We start from the raw sequence: 11,729 nt of genomic DNA, 5'->3' as shown, positions 1-11,729 counted from the left end.
TTTATATAGTTAGACCGTGTATTTTGATTGGTGCATTATCATAGAGCGGGGCGCGAGAAGCGAAGAGGAGAGAAGGGGCACCCCTGGGCGACGTGCGTTTTATAAAATGAAGAAGTTGCCTTTCTTCCTTCGTTAGCTCTTCTTAATCATAGACGGAGGGGGCACGTCGTGCTTTGCAGCGGCTTAGGTCGAGGTTGTGCACGTGTTGCCATTGCTCGATGGGCCGCCGGCGGTGCTCGTCTAGATTTCGCTGGGTAGTGAGGCCGTTGTCTCTTATTTTCATTTTTTCAAATTACACAACAACTATCTCTTTTTTTTGGACAGAATACTCAGTATACCTGGCCATGGGCAGCCCGACCCGGTTGGCCCGACCCGACCCGGCCAGAAAAAGCCCGACCCGACCTTGTCCATGGGCCGGGCTCGGACCTAGGTTTTAAGCCCGAAGCCCGGGCCGGGCCAGGCCCGGGCCCGTCGATTTCATCATTTAAGGAAGAGGCTCGGCCCGTGGCCCGAGGCCCAACGGGCTTTTAGTGTGATGGGCCGGGCTCAGGCCTAATTTTTAGGCTCGACGGCCGGCCCGGGCCGGGCTTCGGGCCGGGGTTGGCCCGGCCCGGCCCGAGGAATGACCAGTTATAATACTCAGACAAGTATCTTTGTTTCACAGGACGGCAGAGGTTACAAATTTTCCTTTTGAAGAATGTTAGCCTCCAATTTTTCACACGAAAAACTGCGTCCACACACATATGTTATCCTGAATTTTTCATGTCGATGGATGCGCACGGTCCACTTGTCTGTCATCGCTTGTCCGACATGAGCGGTGCATATGTACCATCAACCAAGCAGCGATATTCACGTGCAGGCATAAATACGGACCACATCTTAAGCTCCCACGCGATCCACGGGGGCACTTTTTTTTTTGAGGGGTACGGGGGCACTGTTATACTGTATATAGTAACTCGTGAGAGCAACCACCAGGACAGCGAACCGAAAATATGACACGCGGAGTACTATATATAGGAAATTTTATATATTCATTCATGGATGTACCCATAGACGTCCTACGTGATTGATGGAGGATTGCAGAATGTATGTCCCCACCACGATCACAAGGTCCCCGGCTGACGACGCATCCTATCGCAAGGCCCCGCGCACGTCCAAATCGCATGGCCCAATGGCCCATGGTGGCCAATAAACCGCTGATTTTTCATTGGCGAAATGAAGGCACCGACACCAAAATGTGAAGTGATCCATATGGAACGGGGGGTATACGTGGGGTAGTTTCGGCAGTCCCTACGGGAACGGGCTCGTGTCGCCGATTCTCTCTAGATTTCGTTCATGTAAAAAGTTTCAGATAGAAATTTACACGACCGTGAGCCGACCACTTCATCCCGTAAATACTATCCGTAATAAACTTTCTGTAGATGTAGAGACTATACAGCATGCTCTCTGAAGCCATTAGCCAGTAATACTTTATTGCTTAAACTACTATAGAAGTAGTACTCTTTTTTTGCGAGACTATACAAGTAGTACTTAAGAGCACCGATGTCTAATCAAATACTCATTTTAGCATGAAGAGACAAAAACCGATTTATTCTGTAATTTACATTTCCAGAAATATAAGGAGGAAGCCTTTCCTAAGATCTAATTCGTTTTTTAACACAGTACATATGCATACGCTTGTACATACACACGTACACTCACCTCTATAAACACACGTGCTCACGCCCTACCCTATGAGCAACATTCGAGAGACTGGGCCGGCATATTTTTTTGACATTGATCGCCACAGATGCCTTCATAATCAACCAGAACGTCTACTCTCACTGAATGCACATCACCAGAAAGTCTGAAATAACTCCAGAAAATGCGAGCACTGGTACTTGAACTTTAGAAGACTGGGGATATCATTGTCCTCCTGACCATCCAACCACGGTTGATACGCCCTAAGATTTAGTTTTGATTAACAATTTGTTCATCTAATACATGAATTATCTGTATATAAAATTGATACTAGTGAAATTTTTCTTTAATACAAAGACAAAAATAACACTTTTATAGTTGAGCAAAGTTTTGGTAAAGAAAGATGATGATTTCGTACTCCAATTTATTTATATTTTGTATATTTGTTCTGTCCTAGGTCAAACTTTGTAATAAAGTATATAATGGAAACTATGCATGTATTATTGAAGAAAGTTTTGGTAAGAGCTTTTCCGGCGTGCTGGTCCTACTGGGTCGAGGATGGTGACTTCCCGTCGTCAACAGTTCGTGCGCATGACTAAGGTTGTCAGCGCTCCCTCTGGGAGCGGCGGCAATGGCGGCTGCGGCGCGCCCTCATCCCGCATCGGAGATGTTTCTGTATTGGTTCTCTAGAGTGTTCGTTGTAATTCCCTTATCTTGTGGGGTGCGTTGTACCACTGCTTACTTTTAATATAATCTGGGGTCCTTTTCACAAATGCTTAGAAACATTTTTTAATACAGTACAGAGGCAAGCGCTCATACATATGCTCATACACTCACCCCTATGAACGTACGCACGCATATCCTATCCCTATGAGCACCTTCGAAAGACTGAGCCGGCATATCATCTTGAGATTTACGAAGTCACAGTAGGTACATTGTCATCGACGAAAACGTCTCCTCCCAGTGAAAGCACATCGCCGAAAATCCTGAAATAATCCAGGAATAATGCAAGCATCAGGACTTAAACCCTGATGGACCGGGGATACCACTGTTCCTCTAACCATCCAATCATAAGTGGGTTCACCACTTCTTAGAAACATTGATGCCTAATCAAACACTCTTTCATAAAATAAAGCACTAAGGCTATTCCGTCTAGCAAAAAAAAAACGACTCATTTTGCTGAGCGCTTATCCAACCACTTGAACTGTACATGGTCTAAAATGCTCTATGAGAGATTTTATACGATGCGAGTTGTGTTAATATAAGTTGTGGTTATTATACGCAGATGGCATACACCTCCGATGCATGGTTCCTTGACCACAACAGCATCTCTAAGCGATCGATCTCCACCAACTTAATCTCGGGATCTGCAATTTTTTGGCATTTGTTAGTTGACATTTTTAGTACCAGCCAGCTATAGATATACGTGAAAAATTGTGCAACGCATCGTTCGGATCCCGTTCATTAATTTGATGTACTCCGTAGCCACTCCCCCCACAGCTCCAACCCTAGGTACCCAACTTGCTATATATACGCGCACCAGCTCTACACAGGGACGCTCAGACTCCAACCACAGGCACAGCACACAAAACAAGTCTTGTGGTATAGAGAAACGGAGCTAGGGAAGCTAGCTAGCTCGACCATGGGTGGTGTTCGGCAGCAGCTCATGGCCGCCGTCCTCGTGGCGGTGGCGCTGATGGCCACGGCGGCGGAGGGGTACATCACTCAGAAGACATGGGGCGCCATCCGCCGGGCGAACCGCGCCGGGCCGTTCGTCGGCCTCGTCGTGCCCAACACATACGAGATTTTTTTTTCCGAAAAGGGGCGCTTTATTACTTAAAAGATTTAAGCATTACACCCGGACTCTGCATGACTAAGATGCACACAGCCAAATAATATCCTCTCACACAAAATAAAAATAAAAAGGCGAATTACAACGAAACATGTAGACTCCGTATAACGCCTAATATGGAGGGGGGTCAATCCTTAGATCATGCTGCCACCCATGTTGGTTAAAAGTATCCCTCGCCGTAGCCTCCAATCGTGTACACACCTCCGTAAACAGGCCTCGATTCTCCACGCGTTGTAGAGAGGACCATAAACGAAGAGTCCCGATACATCTGTAGATAACCTGCAACAGAGAAGTACTTTTATCGTTAAAAACCTTATCATTTCTACATAGCCAAAGCGACCAAATAATGGCAAGCGCTCCCACCCTGAAAAGAGTTCTAAACCTGTGATCAATCCCATGTAACCAGTTGCCAAATACATTAGCAACACTACAGGGAGGATACAAGCCAGAAGCTATTTGGATGACTGACCATATAGAACGAGCCAATTTGCATTGAAAGAATAAATGTTTTATTGTCTTCTCATGGTGACAAAATACACATTGCGGGCTTCCATGCCAATTCCTCTTAATAAGGTTATCTTTAGTAAGAATGACTCCGCGACGAAGATACCATGCAAAGATTTTATTCTTAAGAGGTATCTTCATCTTCCAGATCTTCTTGTTATTAACAACTGGCACATCGGACTGAATTAACGCTCTATACATAGAATCCACTGAGAATTGTCCATTCCCATGGAGGTTCCATCGAAATACATCAGACCCATGTGACAATTGCACCGTGGACAACCGTTGGAGCAGGATATTCCACGATTGGAGTCTGGGTCCAATTAAGTCTCTTCTGAACGTCACATTTGGTGGAAATGATTCCATTACCGTGGCGATAGTATCACCTTTGTGGCGTACAATGTTGTATAGAACCGGATATTGTTCCCGGAGTGTGGCATTTCCTAGCCACTTGTCCTCCCAGAATCTAATTTCCGAGCCGTCCTTAATCGAGAAGGATCCATAGCAGAAGAAATATTTCTTCGTAGCCATTAGACTTGCCCAAAAGTGGGAATCCCCAGGCTTCCAATATACTTGGGATATCGCCTTGGAACCCACATATTTCCTCCTTAGGAGGGTTTGCCATACACCATCTTCTGTTAGTAATTTAAACAACCATTTGCCGATGAGGGCCCTATTCTTAACCTCAAGGTCATGAATGCCCAACCCGCCTTGGTCTTTGGGACGGCAAACCACACTCCATTTAGCCAGTCGATATTTCTTACTATCGCTATCTCCTTGCCAAAAGAATCTTGATCGGAAATAATCCAATCTATGTAAAACTCCTTTCGGTAACTGGAAGAAGGAAATCATATATAGTACCATATTACTAAGTACTGAATTTATGAGTACCAATCTTCCACCCAGAAACAGCAGTTTACCTTTCCAACTGCTAAGTCTTTTTTGCAGTCTCTCCTCGACGTGTTTCCATTCAGCATTTGTGAGTCTCCGATAATGTATCGGTATCCCCAAATATGTGATGGGAAACTGACCCAACCCGCATCCGAACAGTTGAGCGTACAGGTGGGCCTCGTCTTGAGCCTCGCCAAAGCAAAACAATTCACTTTTATGAAAATTGATCTTTAGACCCGAGAGTTGCTCGAATGCTGATAAAATTAGTTTCAGATTTCTCGCTTTCTCGAGGTCATGATCCATGAAGAGAATCGTATCATCGGCATATTGAAGTATAGAGAGACCACCATCAACTAGATGATTTACTACCCCATCAATTTGGCCATCAACCTTGGCACGCTCAATCATGACCGCTAGCATATCCGCCACTATATTGAATAGCATGGGCGATACCGAGTCACCTTGTCGCAATCCTTTCTTCGTTTGGAAATAGTGTCCAACATCATCATTGACCTTAATGGCAACACTACCTCCAGAAACGAAGCTATGGATCATAGCGCGCCACTCTTCAGAAAATCCTTTCATTCTGAGAGTCTGTTGAAGAAAAGGCCACTTGACTTTGTCATAAGCCTTTTCAAAGTCTATTTTGAGTACCACCCCATTTAACTTTTTCCGGTGTAATTCATGGACTGTTTCATGAAGGACAACAACTCCATCTAGGATGTGTCTGCCTTGCATAAAAGTTGTCTGTGAAGGCCGAACCACATGTTCAGCAACCGAATTTAGCCTAGTAGTCGCAACCTTTGTGAATATTTTAAAACTAACATTAAGGAGGCAAATAGGTCTATATTGTTGTATCCGTTCAGCCTCATTAACCTTAGGTAATAAAATAATCTCACCGAAGTTTAAGCGGAACAATTCCAGTTGGCCAGCATGTAGGTCGGTAAACAAAAGTAGGAGATCCGGTTTGATGACTTCCCAGAATTTCTGATAGAACTCAGCAGGAAAACCATCCGGACCCGGGGCTTTGTTATGCTCCGTTAGGAAAACTGCCTTTCTAACTTCCTCCTTGGAGTATGGGGCTGTTAGAAGGTTGTTTTCCTCATCAGAGACCTGAGGGATGTCATCTGTTCGGGTCTCATCCATCGAGAAGTTTCCTTCCTCTGGGGCTCCGAACAGATTTTTATAATAATTAGTGATATAAGATTTAAGTTGCTCATGCCCCTCAATCACTCCCTCATCCTGTTGTAGGGAATGAATAATTTTCTTTCGGTGTCTGCCATTGGCGACTCCATGAAAATATCTAGTATTCGAATCACCTTTCAGGATAAATTGCGAGTTAGAATGTTGGTACCATTTGAGTTCCTCTTCACGCAGCATGTTTGCTATCTGTGCATTTGAATGATTCTTGATCTCAATTTCATGCTCAGATAGAGGTCTAACCTCTGCCAAAGCTTCTAATTCATCAATGATAGATGAAAGACGAGGCTTCTCCTTTTTGAGGATACCCACCGTATGCCTAGCCCAACCACGAAGGAATTTACGTAATGCACGCATTTTGTTATTCCATCTGTGTATTGGGGTAGGCCCGGCGACTGGTTTCTCCCACACTTCCTTGACCATGTCATGGAAGCCATCCCGAAGCAACCACCCAAGTTCGAACTTGAACTTGCGTCTATGTTGTGGTCGTGGCAACCCAGTAGTTAGAAGAATGGGTGCGTGGTCTGATAAAGCCTCGATACGAGGTAGAGCACGAACAGAAACCATAGGAAATTTTGATTCCCATTCGGTATCCATTAAAACACGATCTAGTTTTTCATATGTCAGTTCCGGAAGACTGTTCGCCCATGTGAATTGTCTTCCAATCATAGAAACCTCTCGCAAATCTAGACTATCGATGACAGCATTGAAAAGGAAAGGCCAATGATTATCGAACCTACCACGGCTTTTCTCATTTGGAAATCGAAGCAAGTTAAAATCCCCACCTATAAGAATGGGATAGGGATTATCTTTCGCCAGATTAACCAATTCACGAAGAAAATCGGCCTTGAACTCATCCTGGGCTGCCCCATACACGGCGACGAGGGTCCATGTGAAGTTGTCGGCCTTGTTGCGAATATGGAGTTTAACATGAAACTCGCCATTCGAACTAGCCAAAACATCCATAGTCCCTGTATTTACGCCAAGTAAAATGCCCCCAGAACGACCTCTAGGTGGTCGCGAAACCCAAGTAAAGTCTATCCCGCCAGAAAGACGGTTAAGCAGACTTACTGAGAAATCACGTCTACCCGTTTCAGAGATAGCCAAAAAATCTAAATTGTATTCCCTATTACATTCTGCAATGAATAAATGTTTAGCCAAGTCACGAAGACCTCTGCTATTAAAAAACATTCCATTCATGAGGAAACAATAGGAGATTTAGAACACTTTGCCCTCTTATGGGACTTACTATCTTTTTTCGAATGTGCGGTCTTTGATTTACGTCCGGATGCTGTAAGCTCAATCAATGAACTAAGCCCGGGTTCATCTAGACCCACGTCCGAAACCGCCCCTACTAAATGAGAGAGTAGCTGACCATCTGGTGTGGCATGCAGCTCTTCCTCATCAGTACAGGAGACATAAGACTTGCTAGAAACACGTGGAGTAACTTTTAATCGGTCATATTCCACATGTTTCAAAGCGTTAGTCGAAATAGAAATATCCTTCTCATTCTTTCCAAGACTGACACCCACTTTATTTAACTTAGAAACGATGGCAGTATTAGAAAAATCAAAAAAGGATTTGGGTGACGACGTAATACCTTGGTTGTCGAGGTTTTGCGCTGCCTTACGCCGCATAGCCTTGGCCAAAGAGTCCTCATCTGTGTCCATAGAACCGTCGTCGGCAACAGAATGCCGACTACTCCGTCGTGTAGGTGTCATCCCCATTGGAGGTTGTGGCGCCTGCTCTACTGTCGGTGAAGGGGATGATGGTGGAGTAGCAACCCCCTCCCCGACAATCTCAACCACAGGCTCGAACGACGAGGTCATTGTCTGAAGAGGGGCCGGACCAGTCGTACCAGTGAATGCGGGAGAGATGGACGTGGCCGGCTCCACCTGCAACTGAAGGGCGTCCAAACTCGTAGAGTCAACTGTCTTTACAATCTGTACAACAGGAGGTTGCATGGCCTTCACCTGGGGCTTAAGAGCAGCCACGGGTGCATGCATGCATGGCTGCACACCCGAGGTCGGCCTTTCAGCACCATGGCTAGCCGGTGCATGCATCCACTCCGGTCCTGCGGCACCACGCCCAGCCGCAGTATGCATGCATGGTTGTACACGGGAGGTCGGGCCTTCAGCGCCACACCCAGCCAGGGCCAGCTTGCCCAGCTCATCACGAGCAGGTAGCTGGGCGACCGCCTGCAGCGCAGCTAGTTTCTGGTGCTTCGAAGCCCCGTCCGGTCCCCATGCCGTGTCGCCTCTGTCCTGCACCGTAATGGAAGCAGCCAGCTGTGTCGCTACCGTCGGTATTGGCGACGACGATTGCAACGCCACCTGACCCGCTAGCTGTCGGTGCATCGATGATGAGTCTGGGCGTCCCGCCGAGAGGCCGGTGGCCTGCACCGACTTGGAGTTGAACGGAGTGACTACAGTTGAAGGGCCACCTCCTGGCACACCACCAAGGCCAATGCTCGCGAGTTCCCGTCGTTGCACCTGAGGCATTTGAATGTCTTCCGCTTGGGCAGTACTAGAAGATGAATTGATGGTTTGGTTGCCAGTGTGTTCCGAGGTGTCCATCTCATTATCCTTCTCCTAACATACGAGATGGTCCCCGTGCTCGAGTCGCCCAGCTTCGTGGCCAGCAAGAGCATCCCTAACATGGACATCCAAGGTAAAGATGCTCCTACTCAAATGGTACATTCAGTCTAATCAGATCAAGCGTGTATACGGGCGCCATGTGCGGAAATAACTTGACATGAAAGGGCACTATTAACATTACGTGATGGATGATCTTTCCGTAAGCTTGAAATGTCAACACTTTGGTTGGGTCAAAGAAATAAACGTAATATGAAACAAGCCTGTTCGTAATATCATAACATCAGAACGAATATGGTTGAATTGATTAACAAGCCTGCTCATATATGAGAACCGTCTGAATTATGTACTGTAGTGAATTTGAATGGTAGACGAAAGAAGTGACCGGACGTGCTGAAACACTTACGCATGACCTGAAAGCACATGATGATGGAACGCGGGTGAGACCGGGCGTTTCATGGAGGACTTGCATGAAAGCACATGAGATGCATGTGCCTATTGACGGAGCTAACCAGGCACACATGAGCAAGCAGAGTGAACGTTTGTACGATCGAAGTGAAAAATAATACTTCCATCTAAACGCTCTTACATTTCTTTACAGAGGAAATAGAAGTTAAAATCGGTCGTAACTACACCATATGTCGTTGATAATTAAAAAAAGATAATTAAATACTAACATTATCGCATGATTTTTGCTTGAAGGGCGAAGGTTTCGCTTCGGAACCATCGAAGGCCAAAGCGTCGTCATCGTCATGACTGGACTGAGCATGGTAAGACCGTACATACTACAGCATTATATTTTGTGTAGCAGTGTATCTTACAAATACTCAGAACTTAACGAACTGTTGCACCATGGAATGGAATCAATGACTGCAGCTCAACGCTGGTCTGACCACCCAGATGCTGCTGAGCCTGTTCCGGGTGAAGGGCATCGTCCACTGGGGCATCGCTGGCAACGCCAACGAGGACCTCCAGATCGGCGACGTCACCATCCCCGAATACTGGGCCCACGTTTCCCTCTGGAACTGGCAGGTAGTACAAATTTGGTATTAGAAAACGTGAACATGTCATGGTCGTCCAGGATTTTGATTTGTGGTGCTACCAAAATTTTGTCGATTGGGCGGCCAGCGGTTCGGCGACGGCAAGGATAACGAGCTACCGCTGGAGGCCGCCGGCGACTACACCCGGGAGTACGGCTTCCTCAACTTCTCCGACTACACCGTGGGGCAGAGCAACCCGGCGCTATCCGCCAACCAGCTCAACAGCATCTGGTACCAGCCGGAGGAGATCTTCCCCAAGTCCGGCGAGCCCGAGGAGCGGCAGCACGCGTTCTGGGTGCCCGCCAGCAAGCGGTACTACGCGCTGGCGGCGAAACTGGAGGGCATGGAGCTGCCGGCGTGCGTGAACGCGACGACGTGCCTGCCCCGCGCGCCGCGGGTCACCCGGGTCAGCAAGGGCTGCAGCGCCAACGTGTTCCTGGACAACGCCGAGTACCGCCAGTTCCTCCGCAAGCAGTTCGAGTGCACCCCCGTGGAGATGGAGAGCGCCGCCGTGGCCCTCGTGGCGCACACGCAGGGGGTGCCGTTCCTCACCATCCGCTCGCTCTCCTACCTGGCCGGGGGAGGCTCCGCGCTCGGGAACGAGGCCAGCACCTTCATCGACATCGCCGCCAAGAACGCCGTCGAAGTCATGCTCAAGTTCGTGCCGCTGCTCGGGAAGGGCGGCGACGAGATGGAGGACGGCGCGGCCGCGGACATGTGAGCCAGCAGCCGCTTGTCCATGCATGAATAATCGGATGCCCGTGCGTGGTGTATCGTCTCGCTTTCCCTTTTTCCTTTTTTTCTTGCGCCGCGCTATCGATAAGGCCTGCGAGCCCTAGCTCAACAGTTGGTGAGCCCACGACCACGACGAGTTGCAGAGATGAATAAATAAATCAAATAGTCGGCCTAATGCCGTTTGTCCGGATTCCCAATAGTGTGCAATTTAACCAAACGCACTCAATTGAATCACGCCACCGATGTACGTATGTGCTTACATCTACGTGATGCAGTACAATGTTAGTACTCTCACCGTTTCTTTTCACTTGGCACATTGGTTTTGTCTTGAGTTAAAAAAATAAGTCCATATTCATAAAAAATCAACATTCATAATATCAAATCAATATTATTAGATACATCATAAAATATATTCTTATACTGTATTTCTTTCGTATCGTAAATTTTGTTTTTTTAATGTAATTTTGATCAAAAATTACAAAATTTGACTTATGCAAAACGAGAAAGCTAAGTACCTGCCGACTGGTGGTTAGCAACAGACACGCACGCTTCCGTCATCCTCGATTGTTGGCTCATTTTTTTCAGAAAAGTAGCAGCAATAGGAATCGAACCCCGCACCTACAGACTCGCTATAGATTTTTGACTATACCCAATGACCATCTCAGTCAACTACATGTTTATGTTTGGAGGTGGGCTAATTTTGTAGATACTTGATCACCGCAAGTAGGCCACTGCTATAGTGCAGCCGTCCATCTATAGTGTAGATCTGGCGAACATAATTTATCATTTTTTCTCTCTCCAGATCCTTTTGTTCGCCAGATCTGATTTCTTGCTTTCCTCCCAATCCATTTTTTCCCTCTCTAGATTTTTTTTTCGTTCGAGATTTTTTTTTCACGCAAAAATTGGTGTGAACAAGAGAGGATTCGATCCTTGCACCACTAGTGAGCCAACTCAACTAGCCTACCATCTGACCTACGATCTCTTTCTTGAACAAAAGAAAGTAAATGGGCTATTTAACATGTCTCATCTACTACGTATGCATAAAAACGAGTTAATTTAGTGTTCGATTTTTTCCGCGCTTAGGTACCCCGTTCCTGCTAACTTTACCAACCGGGGAGGGAGGGGTGATGAAATATCCTCCGTTAACTTTCGTGTAAATAACATGGTAACTCAAAATTCATATACCCGATAACTTATGTACCCCGGTCCTAAAAACTTTGTCGGCGAGGGTGG

The 11,729-nt window shown here is 46.6% G+C and overlaps 1 protein-coding gene across 1 annotated transcript; it reads left to right on the top strand.

Moving 5' to 3' along the window:
* The first annotated feature begins 3,284 nt into the window (after nucleotides 1–3,284).
* Nucleotides 3,285–10,731, top strand: LOC119267684 (bark storage protein A-like). The gene is made up of 5 exons (XM_037549115.1): nucleotides 3,285–3,477; nucleotides 8,724–8,797; nucleotides 9,424–9,491; nucleotides 9,598–9,753; nucleotides 9,850–10,731. The coding sequence occupies exons 1-5, from the start codon at nucleotides 3,323–3,325 to the stop codon at nucleotides 10,480–10,482; spliced, it is 1,086 nt and encodes a 361-aa protein (XP_037405012.1). The 5' UTR covers nucleotides 3,285–3,322; the 3' UTR covers nucleotides 10,483–10,731.
* The last annotated feature ends 998 nt before the right edge of the window (nucleotides 10,732–11,729 follow it).

This window comes from Triticum dicoccoides, chromosome 3A (assembly GCF_002162155.2).
Source record: "Triticum dicoccoides isolate Atlit2015 ecotype Zavitan chromosome 3A, WEW_v2.0, whole genome shotgun sequence".
Taxonomy (NCBI): Eukaryota; Viridiplantae; Streptophyta; class Magnoliopsida; order Poales; family Poaceae; genus Triticum; species Triticum dicoccoides.
The sequence above is the reverse complement of the archived record's forward strand: the minus strand, read 5'-3'. Positions and strand labels throughout refer to the sequence as shown.

What these genes read in the sequence shown, in the direction of transcription:
- LOC119267684 (XM_037549115.1), top strand. Translation starts at nt 3,323, where the DNA reads ATGGGTGGTGTTCGGCAGCAGCTCATGGCCGCCGTCCTCGTGGCGGTG. An exon ending in GGCCTCGTCGTGCCCAACAC is followed by an intron (nt 3,478 to 8,723) that starts ATACGAGATTTT and finishes CCTTCTCCTAAC; the next exon opens with ATACGAGATGGTCCCCGTGC. An exon ending in CCCTAACATGGACATCCAAG is followed by an intron (nt 8,798 to 9,423) that starts GTAAAGATGCTC and finishes TTTTGCTTGAAG; the next exon opens with GGCGAAGGTTTCGCTTCGGA.